General features: G+C 39.6%; 2 protein-coding genes across 6 annotated transcripts in view; one reads left to right on the top strand and one right to left on the bottom strand.

Annotated features, from left to right (window-relative positions):
* The window catches only part of nckap1 (NCK-associated protein 1), a 44496-nt gene extending 41886 nt beyond the window's left edge, over positions 1–2610 (bottom strand). For all 4 annotated transcript variants that reach the window (XM_061746147.1, XM_061746148.1, XM_061746149.1 and 1 more), the window contains exon 1: positions 2268–2610. In XM_061746147.1, the coding sequence (XP_061602131.1) occupies positions 2268–2375 (108 nt within the window). In that variant the 5' untranslated portion in view covers positions 2376–2610. The remainder of the gene's footprint in view (positions 1–2267) is intronic.
* LOC133464135 (dual specificity protein phosphatase 19-like) lies at positions 1703–24204 on the top strand. Of its 2 annotated transcripts, none has more exons than XM_061746160.1 (5): positions 1703–1884; positions 4586–4836; positions 11521–11567; positions 15535–15687; positions 23670–24204. In XM_061746160.1, the coding sequence occupies exons 2-5, from the start codon at positions 4605–4607 to the stop codon at positions 23850–23852; spliced, it is 615 nt and encodes a 204-aa protein (XP_061602144.1). In that variant the 5' UTR covers positions 1703–1884; positions 4586–4604; the 3' UTR covers positions 23853–24204. The 2 variants fall into 2 exon arrangements, with proteins under 2 accessions (XP_061602144.1, XP_061602145.1); XM_061746161.1 differs by lacking the exon at positions 1703–1884 and adding an exon at positions 4179–4304.
* The last annotated feature ends 502 nt before the right edge of the window (positions 24205–24706 follow it).

Below are 24706 nucleotides of genomic sequence, written 5' to 3'. Positions count from 1 at the left end.
GAATCTAATCTTAAGAACTAAAGCAGTTCTGAAGGACAAAAAAAAGGTCCAACCCAGTACAAGTAAGGCGTACCTAATGATGTGGCTGGTGAGTGTAAACGTAGCACAAAAAGTAAGGACAAATGTCTTTTTGTTGGTTTATTACTTTGTTGTAACACTGCTTCTTCGCAATAAATCATATATTATTGGAAACTCTTGTTTTATGTCCCTTAAAATGCTGACACATTTTTGAAGAGAATGCATGTTTGGGTTGAGCAGCAGAGTTGAGTATGTGTGCTGTACACATGGAGAATGGCCAAAGCTCTCCCAATGCATTTTATTCTAATAGTGACTCCTGTTTGGTGTCATTAATGGGATCAGATTTGCACAGACTCATATCCGGCACTTTAAAAACCTCATGTTGTACATTTTTGCTTGTACATTTTCTCTCTTTTCATTATATATTTGCTCTTATATTGTATTGCACCAATCACCACAACAAATTCCCTGTGTGTGTTTAACAAACTTGGCAATAAACCTTTTTCTGGTTCTGATTCTGAGATGATTGAAGCCTGAATACATAAGACAAATTGAGAATTTAACAATCCATATTTTTCTCTGTACAATAACTCACATCTGCATGACAGGTGAATAATTAATTTTTTGTTTGTTTTGTTTTTGGCACATTATTTGTGTGTGTTTCTGTTTCACTTTGCATAGACTTACACTCTTTTCTATAAATATATTAAACTTATTCTTCATATATGTTTTTCATCTTAGTTATTTTGTACTTTTGTGTTGCAGTTTCTATATTGTGTTATTTCTATACTGGTCTGTGAACAATCAGGGGCCATAAATCAAAGGGAAAGAAACAGGCTTTCCAATAGTATAAGATGCATTGCCAAGAAGCATTAACAACAAAGACATTATACATATTTATATTGATATTTATATAGAGAGAGTTCTGTTTCATGTAATACAAGGTAAAATGAGTTCAGTCACCATTTTTGAGGTTTGGCCATATTGTGAAAGATGATTTATATGTCCATTAATAACCAGGTGTGTATAATCCAGGTGCCATAAAGTAAAAGTTGTTCCAACCAATCACTAAACCAGCTCCTCTGCAGGTAGATGGTAGGTCCGGTCGTTAGTGAAAACACCTGTGTTAAATGTACTGGCTGATCCACAGGTATACTGTATGTTTTAATGAGCAAATATCAGCTTAATGTAAAGAAGATTATTTGACTAATGGTGCTTTGAGACTGACTCCATTTCAAAATTGGTCTTAATTTAAGATTGATTCAAAAACTATTTTTGATTTTGTTAAAAAAAAAAAAAACAACATTAAAGCACATAATCCAGGTGCCATAAAGTAAAAACGCTGCCATGTTTCTGGAATCAGCCTGTACATTTAGAACAGGGGTTTTCACTAACAACCTACCATCTACCTGCAGAGGAGCTGGTTTAGTGATGGTTGGAACAACTGGACTGGTTTTTACTTTATGGCATTTGGATTATACACCTCTGTTAATAGCAACTAATAATTACTTTTAGAACCAAAATAGGTTAAGCTGCTTGTTTCACATTAATGTAGATGCAGGTGTGAGCTGCTGCCTGCAGCCTGGTGGTCAGACCCCCAGGAAGAGCTTCACCCCCGGTCTGGTCTGGTCTGGTCTGAGACTGACGGGGCTGCAGCTGCTCACAGACCCGGGTCTCAAGCCTCATTTATGGTCCGCGTTAAATCGACGCAGAGCCTACGCCGTACGGGTACGCGGCGACGCGCACCATACGGCGTAGTCTCTGCGTCGGTGTAACGCGGAACCATAAATCAGCTCCAGCAGAGACGACGCCCGAGCGAAGCCGCCGCCATTACCAGTCGGCGTTAGCCCCGCAGCAGGCCTGAAGGTTGGGCGATTTCACCACCTTTTACGTGCAGTTGTGCTTCCTAATTGCTAGACCGAGAGTAACCCCTCCCGGCCAGTGCCTCAGCCTGTGATTAACCCCCTTTTAAACAGGTTTATTCGGTAAACCCGGCGGCTCTTGACGGCTAGCGCCCCATGCTAACGCCGTGCTAACAGCAGAGATGCTGCGGGACTGGTCCGGGGGTTTAAGTCACATTAAACGCACATTTTAGTATTTTTATGATTGAACCCCACCAGGGGTGTATATATGGTTCGGTGGTTGGTACTTCCACGGCGGTCCCGCCCATATTCCCCAGGTTTCAGAGGTTTTCCTGCAGCAGCAGCAGCCTCCCCTCTCCTCACCGACAGACACGAGAGTGTGCGAACCTTTTTGATATTGTAAACCCGGGTCAACATCCCGATGCCTCTGTCGTTGAGGATGGTGAGTTTCTCGGCCAGCTTCTGCTGGCTGGGCTGGATCACTCCCCGAGACATCTTCCTGATCGTCCTGATCTCCGATCTCCGATCAGGGAAATGATCTACGATCTCCTGCCTCTGGTCCGAAAGAGAGGGATGAGAGAGAGGGGAATGCCGGGGTTTGTTGGGTATTAGATGTGGCCCATGTTAGATATCCTCGGACAGCAGCTTCCTGTACTCCACCCCGCTGTCTCCCTGGTTTGTGTTTTTTTCTCTCCCAGGGATGAGAGGAGTTGTCCTGGTTTACAACGGAGCTGCGCTGCCTTCACGGGCCCTCGGGAATCAGGACACCCTCTACAAATATTACAGCATTTTTCATATTACCATAATTAGTGAACTGATACATAGTCCTGCCACAGAAATTATTAAAAAAAATAAACCCCATAGAGTGAAGCAAACCACCTAAAAATAGGTGTAAAAGAGAAAAACCACCACTCACTAAAACATAAAAAAAGACACAAAATGATTTCCTTATGTAAAACAAAGGCATGTAGAGATGCAACATTTGATTTGATTTGATTTATTTTATTTTTGAACATGTAAAAAAACAAAAAAAAACAACACTTCATGAGAAGTTTAAGAAAACCAAACAAAAAAAAAACAACAAAGAATTTCATCCTTTAAAACTAGTTATCTTAATTTACATGTGTAGAAAAAGGAGTAGGATGAAGTGTAAACTTATTTAGTCCTACTCCCATTCACTGATCATTTAACCTGTATTTATAAATATTCACACACTGAACCCACACTGCTAAATAACGGTATTATTATTATTATTATTGGTATATACTGTAATTATACTCACACACGTACTTGTACATGCATACATACATACTTACATATAGTTGAATATTTCTATATATTTGTAGTATGCCCATATGAATATTTATATAAATATACTTATTTACACTATACTATATACATATATATATACACACATACATATACATACATACTCCTGTCTATACACATGCAACATTTCTACATGGAAACTGAATAGTTTGCAGAAAATTTAACATGATCCAAACCTAAGGCACGAAAAATAAAATGTCTGTATAATGAACACTGTGAAATAAAAATAAATAAGTGACACACACAAATAATACGATTCCAAACAGCTAAAAAAGAGCTACAAAATTCCCTTAAATACACACAGAAGATGAAGATCAAAATAAGACACAAAAAAGAAGGAAAAAAAACAACAAAGAGATGCAAACCACAACGAGAACATTGATGGTTAAGATAAGAGATAAGATAAGATTATCCTTTATTTCTCCCTCAATGGGGAAATTCACTCCTCTTGGTTACCAGATGATGCAAAATTAAACTGAAATGAGCCTTAAAAAAACTGAAGGATAATAGACAATGAGACATAAAATGTAATAATATGAGATTAAATCACAATACAAAAAAAATCAAATGCTAAAATGATCAAAAGTGGACCACATAGCAACTTTAAATAATTGTAAAATGCTATAATGAGACATGGCATTAAGAACATTCTTGCAAACTATTTGCAATGTACAGATTTAAAACACAAAGCAAATACAAATCACCTCTACAGATTCTGACATTAGTTTATTTCTCGTTACACAATTTTTCTGTCAGTAGTATAAAATGCCTTTTACACGTCTGTGCCCAGGGACCTCAGACTTGTATCTGCACTGATGTAAACTACTAAAGAAGCAAACATATACTGCTATTTTACAGTGGGCTGAAACAGTACAATTTACTTTTTTTCCCGAGTCCTTGAACGCCTCACATTGTTGACGCAGCTTCCGACTCCAGCGTCAGTTCTGTCAAAACCAAACCCAAATCCTCTGTCGATGCTTTTTGCACTCGTTTTCTTCTCGTAATCAACACTTTTGTTGTAATAATGTTATATTTTAAATTAGGTAATTTGATTCGTTGCAGGATTTTTGCTTTGAATATGCACTTTTAGAAAAGGTGGGTGCCACAAGCAGGAAAGTGTCTGTTATTATAAGACAATAATAAGATTTGATTCTTATATTGTGTACAGCTTTATGTGGTATTTTCAGCACGGGATTTGACACTTTTTCATAAAATGGTGTAACATAGAAAGTCAGTGTATGTACAGCACTCAAATATCATGTCAGTGTGTAAAATTGTTAGGATTACTCTTGATTTGGTATGTTTTGTGATTGCAGTATTTCACATGCATCCTTTTTATTACACACACTCCTGATGTAATCTATGTTTCATTTTAGCTCTGTAAATCCAGGTGTGATGCATTCGCTGGCTCAGGAGATCCAAGGCTTCTCCAAAGCCCGGCTGAAGAAGCAGGTCACACATGTGACCACGGTGATGGGCAGGAGGCTGGTGGAGAGGAGGAGTGATGGAGGAGAGGAGGAGGTGCAGGAGCTGCAGGTGCAGGAGCTGCAGGGACAGGGATGTGGATTTGTACAAGATGAAAGTCTAGACCTTCAAGTTGGAGTTGTCAGGCCCTTCCTACTCCTGGGTAATATATATTCCAATGTATTGTCACCACCAGTACTCGAGTTGTAAAAAAAAATCAGGGGGGATGGTGGATTTTATCATATGGGGACAGATAATTTGTGCTGATTACAAATAATATAATATATTACAAATAATAGCAGTGACCAAAACACCTGCAGAAATACTGCAGGAATGACATAGCAGCAGTTAAATGCAGCCTTCTGTAAGCTTTAAATATCCACTGGGCTTACATCAAATACATCAAAACACAACAATAAAAAGCAGTTTTCTGAACTTATCAATATGACTCTGTCCTTCACAGGATAAGTAACATGGATCACTGCAAAAACTAAAAATCTTAACAAGAATATTTGTCTTATTTCTAGTTAAAATGTCTCATTTTAGTATAAAAAATATCCCATTACACTTAAAACAAGACTCATCACTGGAAAAAACAACAATTTTCACCTGTTTCAAGTAGATTGTCACTTGAAATAAGTAGAAAAATCTGCCAGTGGAACAAGATTTTTTTGCTTGTAATGAGAAGATACATCTTGTCCCACTGGCAGATTGTCCTACTTATTTCAAGTGAAAATGTACTTAACAGGTGAGAATTGTCAAATAAGTTATTTTTCTGGTGTTATTTTTCTGTTGATGACTCTAAATGTTGAAATAGCAGTAAAACCACATTCATTGATGAAATGACATAAGGGATGGAAAGGGGGGATGGCAGTTTTACTGGGGGGATGATTTGGACCGTTTTTATTTCAGGAGGGGATGCCATCTCCCCTCATCCCCCCTCAACTCCAGTACTGATAATACATATGCCAATGTATTGTCACTACTAATGTTGCTCGGGAATGGAGATGCTGAAATACGTAGTTGTTGCTGAATACTGTACAAGAATCAAAATAAGCTAGGCAGCCAAGGAAAAGTAGTAAAACTCTTGAAAACTATTACTAAAACGATTTTTCTGCTTTAATTTGTCATAAAATGGGATCTGATCTTCATCCAAGACACATTAAAGGACAAACAACATTGTACTAAGTTGATAACATGCAAACAATTACATTTTCTTGCATCTTTATAGAACAACACATTTGTTCATTCACAAGGGTTCACTTACTGAAAATGTAAGGGACCCTTGGAGGTTTATAGCTGGTGTGTAGTTCTGTCCAGAGCCGCCTGAGCATCGTGACGCCCTCAAGGTCATAAAATGGGACTTGACCTCATGTTAACCCAACGGAGGTGCTTTCTGTTGGGTTAACATCTGGACTCTGGCTGGACCAACCGATGAGGGGAAATTTCTCTTTCCGAAGCCATTCGGTGGTGGATTTACTTTGATGTTTACAGTCATTGTCGTGCTCCATCTCTCTTCTGTCACTGAGCTTCAGCTGGCAGATGCCAACCATGTCACTTTCCTGTAGGAAATCTGGTAAACTTGGGAAATCATTTCCCACGTATCTGGTCCAGGCTGCAAATCCAGCCTTCTGCTGTCGCTTAGGGTTCTTCTTTACGTCAGCGAGGATCTTTGGAGTCATGACTGCAGATCCACTAGTGTTGATTGTATGAAGACATGGTTCACATGAGATAACGCTTCTAAGGGACAGTCAATTTAAAATACTGGAGTGTCAACTAAAGTAACTCTAAACCAAACCTAAAAACTTATTGTATTAAATGGATTCCAGAAAACTACAGACTCCGATAAGCTTTCAGTGGTTCAGGTTATAATTATGAAAGTGTATGGGTTCACTTTCTTTTTCCATCAGCACTGTGAATGTTTAATGGATGTATTCAATAAACACACAGACAATTATAGACGTTTGCATGTTAGCACACTGTATTTCTCTATTATTGTCACTTAAAGAGAGGATCAGAGCACATTTTATGGCTAATTAATGCTGAAACCTGACTAACTCCAAGGAGCTCGTATATTTGTTTTATTGCCGCTGTATCTGACCCGAATCCATCTCATTGTAACAGTAATATAAATCTTTGCATTTAGAAACTATAAAGTGTAACATTGGCATACAGCCTGTGTAGATTTAGCCCTATATGTACAATTAATGAATCTGTCGGCAGCTCAGAGTCCCTGTTCATAGTTTCAATCACAGTTCCTCCATCAGACTATTTCACGGTTTTGATCAAATTATGAGATCACATTTAGTTGATACACTCTGTAATGTTGACTTTCCTGCTATAAAAAGGAGAAAATAAAGATTTTTATATCTAGGTAAGTGCACAAGAATGTGCTTGAGCTGATGAGAGGGGCTGCTTTTAAACACACATATCAGAGCACTTTAATGTTACCCGGGTCATTATTTTTGCAGTTGTGAAAAAGTAAAGTGCTCCCTTTGTTAATTCCAAGGTTTTATGTATGGATACATAACAGTGAAAAACATTATCCAGCTATTATATTTAAGAAAAAGGCAATAATGCAGAATCTGTGTGTGAGGAAGAAGTGAGTGCACTCACGCTGCTTCCGTAGGAATTTAATAGATATTTTAATGAAATGAACTTGATTAACTGATCATCAGTAAGTGTGACTCAGAGTTCTGGACGATCAGGTGTGTGATAACACAACGCTAAAGAAGAAAGACATTAACAGCTTTGTAAGAGAAGCAGCTGTTGCGTTGAAACAAATTGGGTAAAAAAAAAGACATTTTCACACACTTGAAGTCCTTCGTTCTAGTGAGAAACAATCTCAAAGGCCTGAAACAAGGAAACTTGACTTCTTTACTTTTGTTCTTGAAGGTCTTTTACAGTCTATCCCAAAGACTTTGCAGTTCATTTATCTCAAGTCTTTAAGAGTTACCTGGACCTGGACGGCTGAGAGTCTAAACCAGTATAGTGAGGGAGATTATTGACAAGTTGAAAAAGATTCAACACAGGAATTGACATCCCAGCAAGTTCACACGAAGGTCAGATCGCGCAGAGCTGAGAGAAATGATGAAAATGCCTGAGGGCTACATAATATCTGCAGACCTCAGTTGGTATGTTGAGTGTTGGAGTTCATGACGGCGCAGTTTGAGCATCTGCTTGCGGTGAAATAAATGTGCTGCACGGACGAGACAAGTGAAGATTTATCGTCATAATGCTCAGTGATGCATGATGGGAGCTAACGTACCCAAGCCAATCATACCCCTAATATTTTTATGTGGAAAATCATTTGTTTTATATGTTTTTTTTTGTTTGTTTTTTTGGTCATAAATAATGAAACATTTCAAATACTTAAACTGGCATTTAAGGGGTTAAAAAATCCTGAAAATTATTGAATGTCTGGTTGTTTTAAGTAAGTAAGGAGTTGTTTAAAATATTTATGAAAAAAAAAGCTGAAAAAATATGGATTTATGAGGATTTTATTACAGTTTGTGTACATTTTGTCCACAAGGGTGTGGAAAGTGTTGTAAATCTGAGGGGTGAAACAAGGGTTGATTTGACCGTGCGGTCCGTTGCGTGCCAAACTTTTCCAGCATCAAACGTGAGGCTACGTTCCTGCAGAGATGCAGCAGGACTGTGATCCCAAACGCAGCGACTTAATCTGCAGCAGAATGGCTGCAAGAGAGAAGAGGTGTTATTGTGGCTCAGAGAAAAACATGGGTCTGATTGAAATGCTGGGACCTCTGGCATTATTGTAAAGAAAATAAAGTGGGCAAAAACTCCCCCACAGCGATGCGAGAGAATGATAAACACAAACATTATAAACAAACAATTACCTCGGAAAAAAAAGTGGTTCTGCAAGCTGTTCAATCACGGGATGCTCTATTTACACAGCCTATTAATTAGTAATGACAGTGTACTATGTCATCTGTTGCTGTTCATCTCAGGATACATTTCACTAGTTTTCCAGCCTGATCAGGACCAGATGATATATTTATTATGTTTGGATGTTTAAAACTTGATGATATAAAAAAAGAAATCCGCTCTAACGCGTCTTTTTTGGTCCGTTTAAGACATTATGCCATCACTTTTGATCGTGAGGTTTAACGATGCAGTCAAGTCCTCAGTATTCTGGGAGGAGGTCACCGCGACCAATATGATATGAATAAATTCCCAATCGCAAATAAATCAATGTCATTAATTTGGAATTCGTCTCAGGGAGAGCGGTGCCCTTCCCTCCAGCTGGAGGACGCAGGTTGGCGTTCCCGCGTGTCAGCATGTATCCGTCCCCCTGAAGTGTCCCCGAGCTCGACATTGAATCCTCCCCCGGCTCCAAGTAGCTTCTCGTTTCTGTCTCAAAAGCTGTGCCTTGACCTCACTGCAGGAGAGATCCTGAGACAGAATTTCTCAGCAGGGATCAATGAAAACATTACATCTGTTGGGCTCGCCAGAGGTGACGCTTATCCAGACGGAGACGTGCAGCTAATAGCTCTGACGTTCCTTTTGCAGAAAATATGAGCTGATGGCAACAGTGAAGCTGAAGCAACATTCTGTTATTGCACCTTTATCACTTCTTCAATTGGTTGCAATTAAAATACCACCTTAAACCTTTTTTTTTTTTACAACTTTTCCAGAATTTTGTATGACTTATTTGTAATAATGGTTTATTCACAGTCTTTTAAAGGCTGCTTGTTAAAGCTTATTCTCTTTACGAGAAGCCTGTGATGGTTTTGTCCCAGTTGTCCTGTTATGCTGTATTTGCAGTAAAGTACTTAAACTTAATGTAAGTGTGAACCATCGGTCCTCTTCAGGCTTTTACTTTGACATTAGAACCATGAGTAATGAGAAGGCAACAAGTTTCTTACTCAGATTTTGATTCATGAAAAAACATCTTGAGTTTTGAATTTTGTCCATCTTTGTGTTGATCATTGAATTAACTTGAATGAGCTCTGAAACTGTGGTCGGATTTCCCTGTTTTGTGTTTTTTCATCATAATCAAAATTATATTTTTTTCCTATTTCAGCCTTTAAAAGGTTAACAGGGTGGGATGTGGTCCAACTTTGAAAAGATTCATAGTTTAAATTGACAGAAAATCCAGATCTGGACTGAACTATTATTATTATGTCTAAATGTAATAAGTCTGGGTCTTCTCTTTCTTTTTTATGCATCACAATCAAAGAGCACAACAGGATTTTACCGTCGGTCAGGAATTCAGTTAGTAAAAAACAAAGAAAAACAAGTATTTCACTTCATCTTTAAGACAAAAATCACCAAACGTTGAGATTTTCACATTTAAGCACCCACGTGTAACTAATACCCAAGTTCAATCAAAAGAAAGAACTCAAATAAACAAAAAAAGTCAGATGAGGCAACACCTAGCAGCATGATTTATAAGCTGAATGCCCCCACTTACCCCCCCCCCCCCCCCCCCCCCTCTTGAGTTTGCTGTGTTTCTCTTGGGACACTGTACGAAGTTACAGTATATATTGGATTCCTGCCAATTGATTGCTTGAATTTTTTATACGCTGCAGCTTTAATATGGAGGCTTGGAGGCAGAGTCAGCCCTCTTAAAGAAATTAAAACACCAGCACATGGAGCTCCCCAAAAAAAAATGTAATATCCTTTTGCAGCTCAACGCAGAAATAAAAAGAGGGCTTTCTGTCTTCTGCAGGCAGGCGGACTGAATGGCATCCCCGAAGCTTTTCACAGATTTGTCACTTTAAATCTCTCCCTTCGACAGTGATGAGACATATGGGGCTGGAGCTGGCTTCTTTCCAAACCCGCTCTCTATCCTTTAGCTTTAGATTTGCTTCTCAACACCATGAATTTGGCATTATGTCAAAGTGGCTTGGCTTATGTGAAGACTGCAAGTGTTGCTACTTTGATGACATAAGCCGCTGCTGAGAATGCACCCTGGAAACCTGGAGGAAGTCCTGCCACTGTCCTCCGTTTCCTGCCCAGATGGCTCCTCCTCCCAGCTCCCGGTATTCACGACCGCCGCCGCCGCCGCCGCGGTCCACGATGAGCCACTTGACAAATGGAGAAAGCCCGCTCGTTCTGTTCAACTGTTACTGTCAGCGAATTTCTGCTTTTCTCCGCTGAAACAGTCATTCAATTTCTTTTCCAGCTCAGCCTTAGCATTAGTCTTTGACCTTCTGCCTCTGCTGCATTAGCCATTCAAACATAGTCACGGCTCTTTTCAAGAAAACAATCTGAAATATCCGTCCCTGCAGCTGTAGATAGTATTGAATGTTTATCTCAGCACTTTTTTTAGCCACGTCGAGTGCTATTATACAAATAATTTGATTCTTATCCTTTTTTTTAAGTATCTTTAAGCTATTTTGCTGTTGGTTTCTGCTGACCAGTGTGTTTGGCTGCAGCTCTTCACAAAGGGGCTTTGTGTTTCCCGTTTAGGGATGTTCCTTCTGTTGTCCTGCAGCTTTTTACTTTCTCCTGCCAAACTTTTTACAACACGTTTGTTTCTTTTTAAGCTTTTAGTATGCGTTGCCTCATATTTATTGCTTTAAAAGCAGCAGGATGTTGCTTAGTTTGTTTGCAGCTACAGGTTATTTCATTGTATGCAAGTCAGATGAAACTGTAAAATCCGACAAAACGCTCAACGCATCCCAAGGTGGAAGCATCTTCAGGTCACTTGTTGCATGAACCCCTAACATAATCAACTTTAAAGAATGAAATAAAGATGGCCTAAAGGCTAATTAAGAGAAGGAAAACAAGCTTTTTTTCTAATTAAAGTGTGCACTGAGCATCCCGTAGGGAAACATGCCCTCCTGTCCGTCTCCTGACGGCCCTGTTTCTGCCGTTTCAGGCTCTCAGGATGCTGCCCACGACATCGACACCCTGCAGAGATATAAGGTCAGTAACAACAGGATCAATATCGCAGTCGTGACCTTGCTTTGCCGTGATAGCATGCACAGCGACATGAGATTGGAGGCAAACGTGTAGGCAGAGCCTTCCTGCAGCTCTGCAACAGTCAGCGAATAGCCGGAGGAGCTTCATGACTCATGCAGTGACAGTTTAGCTCAGCAGAGGGAGTAAATGATTACAGTAAAGCCTCAGCGCTACTCCTCTCTGCAGTGGCTGCTCCCAGGCATGAGCATATTGCTGCCTGTGCAGTCTCAGGATGATGAATTAAAGAGATTAGAAATACCTTCACCTCCTGTTTCTGTGATGAAACCTTGACGGAATAAAAAGCTTTCTGTGGTGCCTGTTAAAGTTTGACGGCCGGCCTACGGTGACTTCATGAAAAGCTTTTTCCCGCGAGTCTGACAAACGTATTTGAGTTTTGATCACTTTGAGGTGTATTTAAATTGGCAGGGTAAACATATATGAGGTTTTTCATGTGTAAATTTGTGTGTCCAGGAGTCATTTGTACAATTGCCAGCATCGTTTCAGGAACAATCTTCTGCACCTCAAACAGATCGGCCACTTTTCTAGTAACATGCCGAGGATGATTCTCGCCTGCTTCCGCACAAATCATCCCAAATCTGCCTCCAGTTGCAGAAATAAGAAGGACAAATGTTGTAATCTACCCAGAGATCTTGAGATATTCACCCGACAACCAGATCAGGATGACATGAACTCTCATTGTACTTTTCAATTTAACTGAATGCTCAAGCGTGTCTTCATCTTATGGATGTTAGAAAAACTATATTAATCGCTAAAGGGAATTGATGCAAATGAAAATAAACATGGGGGGAGAAATTGTTTGATAACAGGCGTAGTTAAAATTTCATGAATGAGTGTTGAGTTTGTTGCCTGGCAACAGTTGTGGTGATGACAGCATGGATGCAAAGTTAGAGCCAGCAGTTCAACATCCAGGGTGCAGAGATGCTCCTTCAAACTCCTCTACAGCACTGCAAGTACCTCTGCCCCACGTCTGTTGTATCCGTCTTTTGTCCACCTTTATCATCCAAGAAATCTCAAATATAGAAACATTAATTTTCCTTGAAGCTCGTCCGTCCCACCTCCCAGAGACTTCCCTCTCACCAGGATTCTTGAGGGGAAAAAAAGCTCCCAACCTTTTCCTTTAGCGCTCCATGTTCCTCCCGCTCCACAGCCTCGACCTTTCCTTTTTCTGATCAATAGCTGATCGTTTGGAAAGCTCAGTCAGCTCCTCTACTTGTGGACAACTTTCCGTTACCGTGGCTACTCATCGTAACGAATGTTAAAAAGCACCAGACTTACCAGCAGAAATCCTCCAGGATGATCAGCAGCCAAACCAGCAGGGAAACATATGTTTTTTAATCATGGCTTAAATAGGTTAAAGCTCGGCAAAAAAAGGAAACTCAACCAGATTCAGAGAGACACAGTTTGAATAGGCGACCGAAGCAGCCAGCCACTAGAGACAATCACATGTAAAACTGTGTTAAAGGGAATCTATTATGAAAAACATGTTTTCTCTTGCTTTAACATATTTAAAGTGGTCTCCCCTCAGCACATGATGTGGCTTCTACGAGCCGATCAGATTCTGCGCCCGTCGTTACGTAACGACGGGAGCGATTTACATCGGTCGGCCTCCGATGCGTGAAACCACACCCACAATTAACTCCGCCGGCCGGATGTTCCGCCATTTTTCCGTAGCGGTGTATCGCATCATTCAGGCAGCCAATCAGCACAGAGCCTCATTATCATAGCCCCGCCCACTCAGAATCCTGCATAGATAATGAGGTTAGAGAATGGGAAGATAAAGACATGGCTTAGAGGCTGAATTTGTAATTTATTTAGAAAAAACAATCAAAAGCTTGTTTTTTAAGACATTCAAGGCCTGTTTAAAATAGGTATTAGATGCCATAATAGGTCCCCTTTAAGCTAACGGCGTTAACATATGGCATCATGAATGCAGCAACAGGTCAGACCAGAACAAGCCTTGAATAAAAACAAATAAAAAAATCATAATGAAAGTTAACATGCTGCCTTTACAACAGATCACATCCTACTATCTGAGATGGATTTGGAGCCAAATTTGATCTCCTCCTTTGTTTGTATGTCGACCCTTTAAAGTGCCTTTAAGAGCGCTGTGTACGCTAGTAGTTTGTAGTTCAGAATATTGCTCTGGCATCCTACCAAAGAAAACCACCTCATGTAGAAAAGGTTTGTATTATTAAAGTACAATTGTGGAGTTATGAAAGACTCGAAAGACAGAATGTATAGCTTAAAGTGGACGAATGTGAACCCTCCAATCAGAGGGCGGTGGTTTGTTGCTGCCAGGTCTCTTGAACAAATGACTCCAGCTTCAGTACTTCTGTGACTCAAGAGTTGCGAAAGCAAAAATGTAATTACCCGAGTATGTATAAAGCCTTCAGGTAGTTTACTCTTACTTTAACAAAGTTTTTCTTTTCATTCTCCTTCACCTTCAGAACCTGCACCAGCGTTGACGCTGTGACGTGTTGTGAATTTTAAGTAGATGGTGTGAATTTTTTTTCGTTTGTCAGTAAAAATTCAATAGATTCATGTGTAAAAACTCCATTTTACATCTGTCCATGCCATATTTGGATCATATGTTGATATTTTGACTGGCTGAAACAGTTTTCTGAGCCCCTACAGGCATTGAGCTAAGTTGATTTTCTCCTGACTCCTTACATGGGATTCCTCCTTTCTTGACGGGCTCTGCTTTATGTCACAATTTAATGCACAAGGAGCCATCAGGCACTAGATCAGATACTGGCCTGGCGGCCTGGAGTCATGGGAAACATCATAGCGCAGCAGATCACGTCGAAAATAATTAAACTCACCTTTTGCTGGTTTGCATGTGATTGCCACAGTCACCATGTAATCTAGCCTAACCCTGTTTCCTGTAATTTTGAGCATAAGAAGACACGCTTTAACCTCATAATGCTTAGAAATGATGAAACAAATGTTGCCAAAGTGGTTTTCTTTAATACCCTGCACCACAAGATCATGTTAGGCAGAAAAATAAACACTTTGGACAAGACAGCTTTCAAAATAAACTCAGCATGAATTATATATTCATGTCTGACAAAATCACTAAATCTGGTTATCAGTTAACTATTACATTGCATATAATGACTTTTACAGCTTGCTTTTTTTAAATTTCAACATTTATCTGGTAATAACGGTGTTTCTGATTAGGTTCTTGAATTTTTTTAAAGTAGCAACAGGGTTTAATTTGGTTTGTAAGGAGTGAGCGATTCCCTAAAGTGGATAATAGTGCATCTTTTTGGACTATTTTGAGCTGCGGATTAACATCTATTTGGTGCCGTATTTGTGCAGATAGGATGGTTTGTGTTCAGTTGAGTCAAAGTAAACTCAGAGTGTTTTTGTTTGATTGGTTTTTTGTTTTTGCACTTGTCAACAGAAAGGGTTTATTGTTGGTTTTGGCCTTGAGTGGGATTTGTTGTCAATAATACAAGTATAGTGTGGCATCTAACCTATCCCTTAACATGTGGGAGAGGATGTTAGATGATACAAGCGGCCTAAAAGCACATTAGTACGATGCTAAGATGTAACCGAGGAGAAAATGTAGCCCTCGGAGGACGGCTAAATTTAAGTGAGAGTAGACAGATACTGGAGAATGAATTGGAGCCATCTGTCTTCTTTCCTGCCCACCCCCTCTCTCTCCCTCTTAATCTTTTTTTCCCTCTGTGTCAGCCCTCTTCTTTCTTTTCCACTCTGTCTCCGTGTCCTCTCTTTGTCACGTTGGGGTTCTGTCGTGTCATCAATATGGCTGACAGAATATCACTTTGTGTCTCTCGCCAAACCAGAAAGAGCCTGGAAGGCTGTCGGTGCCCCGGGGTCATGTGTTCAAGGAGTGTCGTGTCCCGTTCATGCCCCCACTTCTCTCTCCTCTCTTCCCTGGCAGGTGTCTCATGTGCTGAACGTGGCGTACGGAGTCACTAACCTGTTCCCAGATCAGCTGGAGTGTAAGACGCTGGAGATCCTGGACCTCCCGGAAACTCAGATCACCTCGTACCTGGAGGAATGCAGCTCTTTTATAGATCAGGCTCAACAACAGGTACACACACACACACACACACACACACACACACACACACACACACACCAGAGCTGGGTAGAGGAGCCAAAAATTGTACTCAAGTAAAAGTACTGTTACTTCAGAACAATGTGACTCAAGTAGAAGTAAAAAGTAGTCATTCAAATAATTACTTGAGTAAAAGTAAAAAAGTACTTGGTGAAAAAAACTACTCAAGTACTGAGTAACTGTGAGTAACGCTGATTTATTTTTTTAACACAACCATTCAAACAGACAAAAGTACAAAATAATCATCTTCATGCAAATTAAATCAATAAAATAATAAAGTAAATTAAAATTAATAAAAAAAAAGAAAAATAGCTTAAATTAAAATAACCTTAAAGTAAATTCAAGTACTTTAATAAATAATAAATTAAATAAAATAATACCAGAATAAAAAAATAAATTAAGCACAAGTAGCACAAAATTACGGAGCCCCTAAAGGGACATGGATTTTTATTTTTTTATATAATGAGTTTTACGTGTGCACGTGAAACATTTAAGTGAGCACGTAAAGTTGTTTACGTGAGCACGTAAAACGTTTATGCACTCTCTAAAAAGTTTCACGCGCTCTCGCAAAACTTATAAGTGAGCGCCTAAAAGTTGTTCTACGTGAGCGTAAAAACAAGTACATTGGGAGTATTGCTGGAACAGGAGACCATCCAGTTGCGCCCTGCTCTGTTTATGAATGGAAATGACATTACAGGATTGAGCTGAGCTGTATTTTAACCTGGGACTCCATTATAAGGACGTTACCACTTTGCTTGCAAGTAAACAACTTTACGTGCTCACTTAAAGGTTTTACGTGCGCGCGTAAAGGTTTCACGCGCACGCGTAAAGCTCATTATAAAAAAAAAACAAAAATCTGTGTCCCTTTAGGGGCTCCGTACAAAATTTCAAGCCTTTGTACTTTTCTTTTTTAACCAGGCAGAACTAGAACAAACATGAACTCATAGAAACTCTGTGTGTGTTTGAGTCTGTGTAAATGTGACAAAACATGCAAAAACAAACATTTTTCCCAAAGAATCACCCAGTGATGTCATGAGATTGACGCGTACGCGGATAAAAGGGATACAAGAAAAGTAACAGCTCAACGTAGCTTAATGTAGCGGAGTAAGAGTAAAAAAAGTAAAAAGTAAAAAAGTATAGTGACAAAACTCAAAACTACTCCTAAAAGTACAACATTTCCCAAAACTTACTCAAGTAAATGTAACGGAGTAAATGTAACTCGTTACTACCCACCTCACACACACACACACACACACACACACACACACACACACACACACACACACACACACACACACACACACACACACACACACACACACACACACACACACACGTGCCGTTATCCACGTCTACACACCGATGACAGATGTTGAGGAATATTTGATCTTAAATTAAACAGAAAGCCTTTCAGGCAAGAAAGGGAAGGAAAAAACTCCCCCAGGTGTTAATTTCAAGTAAGTTCTTGCTCATCATAAAATCTGGGTGACATGTGCGTAGGATTCAAAACTGAAGACTTGAAAGGAAAACCAAAGGATATCACTTTTTAATATACCTTTTTTTTTCTTCACGATTCAAAATTCATACAGACAGAAAGTAAAAAGAGTCACAGAGAACAGTTTGACATCTTTCTTTATTTTCTTTGGGGGGGGGGGTAATCTTATTTGCTTTTTCAACATAATTGATTGTTTTTTTTTCTTCAGTCAACTGTGGGATGAGAAAATTCTATTACTGATAATACACTGGCAAGAAAAGGCACGTAAACCCCTTGCAATTAACCGTTTCTCCGCATTAATTTGCCATAAAATGGGATGTGATCTGCGTCTGAGTCACAATAACAATAAATGTGTTTAAGCTCATAGCACCAAACACACAGCCGCTACACGTGAACAGGCCTGGCCAACAAGCAAGTGAACCCCCAAACTAACAACTTAATATTTGCACCCCTGGAGTACAATTAATGAAGTTAGTTTAGTTTGGGTTTAGTTTGGCGAGAGTTTGGTTAAGAGCTACTTTGACTGATAAAAGCCCCTCAAACATTTTGGTGTTTACAAGAAACAGATGATGATGTGAATCGTGGCTCGCTAAAAAGAAGACCTGTGTTCATGAAGAAGCAGCAGCTCCTGAAAAGAGATGCACCTTTACTGGGAAAAATGATTTGATGGAATAAAAGATGGATTGTTCAGGAAGATTGTTATAGTGGCGGAAGCATCAGGGTTTGGGTTTGCTCTGCTGCCTCAGTCCAGCCTCACTGAGTTCTGAGACACTGATTTATGAAAGGATTTTCTCTGATGACTCCACCGTGAAGGCCATTCAGTTTGGCGTAAACTAAATCCTCCTGAAGTTCTTCTACAGATGGAGAGCAGCAGTCTCATGAGCAAGACTTCTGGTTCTCCCAGAACCTCTGCTGGACTTCTACATCCTGACCTGATCCTACTATCCACTTTAGTTTTCACAAAGTACACCGCTCTTTTTTATTTATTTATTCATGTGACTATTCATAGTGACAAAAACAACATTAACATGCGACCGCATCTAAAATGTAAGTCACAGTATTTATGTAACCGGTCACGGTAAGCCTCTGCATTGTGTTAAAAATATAAAAATATACTCAGGCCAACGAGGAACAGTCACCCTTTATTCTGTGAACAGAACCATCGTTCTGTTGATAACATCTCCTGAATTCTTCAGCACTTATAAACAAGATAATATATGTTAAATTACCAAAAGATATCAAACAAAATATACATTTAAAAAGAAAAAACCTGTAAAAATGCAGTCAAAATGGATTAGTAGAGGGGGAACCAACAAAAACACAAAATACCAAAGCAAAAGTTCTGGCACAGGTAAAACAAAACTTTGTGTAATTACAATGGTCAGCTAATATACAGAATATTGTGATAAAGTTCTTTATTTTATGTAATGCAATTAAAAAAAACAAAAAAGTCATACATTCTGGATTAATTACAAATCAACTGAAATATTGCAAGCCTTTTATTATTTTAATATTGCTGATTATGTTTTACAGTTTGAGATTAAGATTCACAGAATATTCAAATTTTTTTAGATAGGATATTTGAGTTTTCTTAAAGGAGCTTGAGGCTCCTTTTAAGAAATGAGACTCTCTAGCGCCACCCTTCACCACGACGGCCGTCGGGGGTACTGCAGCCAACAGTGAAGCCGGCACGGGAGAACGGGGAGAACGTGCATGCAGCGTCATGTGACGTCACATCCGCAGCCCAGTGCGGGAAATTCGGGACCGAATTGCAGCACATTTTGCAGCACACAGCCTGTTCAAGGCAAAGGAGAGATACACTAGAGCAGTGATTCTTAACCATAGGGCCATCTAGTGGGCCGCCAAAAAAAATCAGTTTTGTACGTGTGGGCCGCGAGGGCCGCAGGACTGCATAGCAACTCCCAACCAAATGAGGAGGAGAAGACACTCAGCTAGCTGTACGTGTAATAGTAAAAGAAATGGTGTGTATTTACAGAGTAAATCCTTCATTTTGCACAGAGTAGGTTTAGATCCGCCAGGATTAGGGATCGATTACTTGGGTCTGCGCCCTGAGCGAGCGAGCGCGGCGTGATCATTTATCCCGGCGCGTCCCCGCGGCCGGGGAGGTCGGCTGAGGCTGCTGCTCGGGCGGTGGGCTCATGGATCTATTATATAACGGGTGGGCTCCGTCGTTACTGGTGAAAGATGGTAGATGTAGATGCGTGGGCTGTCGTGTCTGCTGGACTGGACTGTTCGGGCTTTCGAAAAAGCATCGGAAAGTAACTGCTGCAGCGCGACCAGAGAGCTGCGGTGCTGGCTCTGCCTGTCTCAGATGATCAGGCTCGGATGAAACCCGACACACTGAGTCCTGACAACTTATTAGTGTAAATAACTTAAAGTAAAATCAAACTAAGTTTTGTCCTCGCTGTATTTTTAAATATGCAACCCGGAATGGACAAATTCATCATGTTCAGTCTTCCCACTGGGACAAAACCAGTGTCTCATACGTTCAGAGACCGTGGCGTTCAAAGTGCGAAAGTGAAACGCCACTGAAACAAAACACAAAGTTTTTCATCAAACATATCCACTCAAGTCTGAACTGAAGTCACAGAAAAATAAACTGACCATCCTGCCCATGTTTGGGTCCAGATACAGCTGTGAAGCAGCTTTCTCCACAGTGAACATAATTAAAACCAAATATCGTTTCAGGCTCATCAATGAGCACCTCCACATGCATATGAGAACCTGACACCATCCAGCCCAGATTTAAAGTCCTGACAGAAGAAATTAGAGCTCAGTTCTCTCACTGAACAACAGAAAGTGGGGGCATAAGATTATAAGAGGGGAAGAAAGAGAAACTGCAAAACTGTTAAATTGTTAAGATGTGTTTATATTAATTTAGTATAAAAATGTGTTGAGACAATTAACAAAGAAAAGGGGAAATTCAAACTGCTGGTAGAGAAATAAAATAAAATTTGAAAAATAAAATAAAATCTACTTTATTTTTAAGAGAAAAAAATATGTTTAATTCAAGTTAAACATGTTAATTGGCAAATATGTACTTTTTTAATATAACAGTCAGATGCAGATGTTGATACAACTATGAGGCTACTTGAATACACACACACACACACACACACACACACACACACACACACACACACACACACACACACACACACACACACACACACACATATACACACACACACACACACACACACATACACACATACATACATACATACATACATACATACATACATACATACATACATACATACATACATACATACATACATACATACATACATACATACATACATACATACATACATACATACACATATATATATATATATATATATATATATATATATATTATGATGTTCTGGACCTTCGCTTGAGTAAATTTTCTCTAAATGGACCTCTTAAAGTTTTAGTTGAATACCCCTGATATACAGTGTTAATATTTAATGGGCCCCGGGCAACTCTGTACTGAAAAAATTGGGCCCCAAGGTCAGAAAGGTTAAGAACCCCTGCACTAGAGGGCTCATTCTTTTGGGTTTGGAACGCTTCATCTGACATTATTACTAGAAAACTTAAAATGTATACAGATTTTTTTCATAAATCTTGCCACAATCCGGCCTCAAGCTCCTTTAAGCTGTAAGCCATGATCAGCAGGCTTGCAATATTTGAATTGATTTGTAATTAATCCAGAATGTATGACATTTTTGCATTACAGAAAATAAAGGACGTTATCACATTATTCTAATTTTCTGAGACAGTCGTGTAATCTGTTACAGGGATTTTTTTCTTCTAGCATTTAGAAGGTCTTTTGCATTTCCACTGAGGTCCAAACCGCTGGTTTGATTCAAGCCAGTTGAAATATGAAAACGTTTCTTCTCACAACAGTTTTGTGCTGCAGCTCTGAGATCAGTACAGACACAGAGCAGTGAAACAAGTGACACGGTTCTAACTTTCCCAAAATACCGGTTTGCCTTTTTTTGTTTTGTACAACTATATGTAGTTTAGCAACTGTTTCTGTTAACCCACGCAACAGTGGGTCACTTTTGTTTGCTCTAATTTTCTAGAAAGGAAACATGATAAGATGGAGAGGCAGCTCCGGCCTCTCATTCCCTCCATTCAGTGATTCCCGGATCAGTTTCAGTGACAGGCGGGAGCAACGTTTGTTAGGATGATTCCCAGGCTGCCCCCGCTCTGTTTGTTTTAGTTTTATCAGTTGACAGAGCGACGGTTGTGTATGTAGACCAGATTTTTTTTAGTACAGTGTTCTCATGCAAGCAAGGCAAGGCAAGTTTATTTGTATAGCACAATTCAACACAAGGTCATTCAAAGTGCTTTACATCAACATTCAAAGCAGCAAGACACAATTAAATAGTAAATAACAAATAAAATGAAATAAAATTATTAGAAAAGAGGTAAAATAATACCAAAATACATCAAACAAGGCAGCTAACGTATGGTGAGGAGATATTTACTAAATATTAGAGATTTACTTAATGTGACAAAAAGTGTCCTTGCTGGGAAATCACGTAGAATCACTTACCCTACCTTTAAAATGTGTAGGAAAATAATGAGATGCAAATGCGTGGCAGTAGCATGCTGCGACTTCTACTTCAACTGACCTCTACGGATACACACACACACACGCACAAGCACACACACCAGTAATTGACGGTTCCCCAAATTAGAAAAGGTATGAAATCGATTGAAACACTTCTGCCTCCACCTTTCCTCAGGAGGTTTGCGCGTCCCGAAAACGCCTTCCTTCATATCTGTCGGCTAATTTAACGTGTCACAATGCACACACAGCTGCTCCGCCGCATCACCGTGATGCATTAACACACATCTGATGGTCGCCTTTTATCTGCGACTCGGCGCAAAGGTGAGAACAGAGGTCTGATTAAAAGACGGAGGGGTCACTTCTCCTGCAAAGTCAAAACTCTCTCAGCTCACACTCAGTTTTCCCTCCAGTCATTCTCTTTTTAATTTACAGTATATGAGATAAATGCAGTTCCTTTAGGGCATTATTTCCTGGCACAGACTTACTTGCAGCTCTTCCCATGTGCGTGTTTTTGTGTGCGTGTCAGGAGATTGACTGTAAGCAGAACATAATGTGATGTGAGCACTGATATGAAAACACTCAACTGGAGCACAATGGAATAACAGCAAAACAAGAAACTCTGACAAAACCAAATTAAGTCTCTGTGTTTGCTGTGATGGATTATCTAGCCGAGATCATTTTCAGGCTGCAGAAGTTCCCTAAAGAAGCAAAACAAGACGTGATATGTAACTCTGTTGAATGCCGACAGCAGCGCCGACGACCGGGAAGATGAGGCCTTTTTTTTTCTGAGGGACAGAAATATAGAAAAGACTATAATCGTTATCTGTTTGTTCTGTTTATGCTCCATTAGATTAGATTGTATTTTACCCAGAGGAAATGATTGATTGGTTTATATTTTAAAAGGAACGAACAAACAACAGCGATAATATGTCAATTCCAACAAGCCAGTTTGAATCTCCCGTCCCTCAATGGGTATTGATTGACACAGAAAATCAAAAATGTGCTTAAGAGTTTCAGTTCCGCTCCATTTCCGGACGGAAAAGCGAGTTTATCCTGCGATGAGAGGCTCCACGTTGAACAAAAGTGACAAACGTGTCGATAAGCTGAGCTGTGAGCCTTCACAAGTTCACCATAGATGTCGACTTTGAAAAATATCTGTCAAGCCGACGCACTTTAGCAGTAAAATAATGAAATCAAAATTATTATGAATGATTGGGTATATTTGGAGCAACATTTGGGAGTTTTTTTTCCTGTTCCAAGTTTAAATCCAAAATCCAGAAATAACATCCGGATGGGCAAAATTCAGTGAAAGGGCAATTCAAGCTGTGACTTTGCTGAACTTCTCATCATAAGACACGCAAAAGTCAACCATTAGGACGTGATAATCATGTTTAAATGACACAATAACAGTTGAAGTCACTTAACTTCAATGGTTTCTCGCTGCATTAGAGACGGCTGACACAAGCTGAGCTTGTTTGTGTTGGTCAAATGACTTTTTGGTAAGAGGATCAGGAACCCCGGTTTCTTCTGTTGACGCTTCTCCTGTTAAAAACGCAGCAGGATCTGTGAAACACCCGAACCCACCCTGAGATTGTCTTTATTGGGGGGGGTGGCAGAAATATCAGGTATTTTTAAAGCCTAAGCCGATAAAACGCTGCAGCTGGGAATGTTTCGGCTGAAACTTTGATGCAGCCAAAACAGAACAAATGATTTTACTTTTAAGCTCATTAAGCCTGATTTTGAATGTGCTGCCTTAAATCTTTTTACCACATTGTTAGATTTAATTTTATGCTGGAAATGTGTGGAGGTTTTCATTTAAAGTTTAATTCCTGTTCTTTTTTGTCCTGCTTCACACTCTGTTTCTGACTGTAGGGCGGTGTGGTTCTGGTGCACTGTAATGCCGGTGTGTCACGTTCCTCCTCCATCGTGATTGGATACCTGATGTTGAGGGAAGGACTGTCGTTTGATGCTGCGTACGGCCAGGTGAAGCTGGCAAGGCCATCCATTCGCCCAAACGCCGGCTTCTACCAACAGTTACACAACTACAAGCCTTAACCGACTAAAATCCATTTTTGTGTGAAGTAACAAGACTTTAGGGACGGCAGAACCTAAGATCTGGAGAGCGTCTTATTAAGAGGCTGTAATCTCTGTTCAGAAGCTTTAACATTAATTAAATTTTCCATGTGTTATCATTAAACAATTTGTTTCTACTTTTTTTGCTAACAATGTTCTTTACAAGCGTTTAAATGTACAGGCAGTCATTAATATTATCTTTTTAAAGATGTGTTTGAGCTCGAGAAACATTTGGAAGATCACAATTAGCTGACAGAAACACTACAAAAAAAGATTTAAAAGAGGATTTAAATAGACCTCAAACAGATTAATAAAAACAGTTACAAGGGTGAACACAGCCTGGGCTGATAAAGCCTTGAAAGGTCCCATGTTATGCTTTTTTGAAGTCTTTTTAGATTAGTTGGACTTGACCGTGACTAAATAAAAACAACAACCGGTTTTATGGATAAAGCAGCGTAGTTTCTGCTTTTACCTCTGTGAATGTGTCCTCGACCCCCAACCCTGTGCTCAACATCCCCACTCTGGTGTTATTGGTCACTTTTCTGAACCAGTCAAACGTAAATAAGCCCTGAACTGCTGGAGCTATTTTTCCAAGTGGAACAACCCGTTTATCAAAACCAAGTGCACCAAGTTTGAACTTTAGTACAACTGGAGTTGTAGCGGCAGCGTACTTGATGGGATCACAGCTCAGCTACCAGGTTAATACGATGGAAGAATGTATGTGTACATAATAATACATTTTATTTTTGGCCGCCTTTCTAGACACTCAAGGTCATCGTAGAAAGTTGAAAGAACAATAGAATATATATATATATATATATATATATATATATATA

Source organism: Cololabis saira, chromosome 17, assembly GCF_033807715.1.
Source record: "Cololabis saira isolate AMF1-May2022 chromosome 17, fColSai1.1, whole genome shotgun sequence".
In the NCBI taxonomy this organism is placed as follows: domain Eukaryota; kingdom Metazoa; phylum Chordata; class Actinopteri; order Beloniformes; family Belonidae; genus Cololabis; species Cololabis saira.
This window is presented reverse-complemented; position numbering and strand designations above follow the sequence as displayed.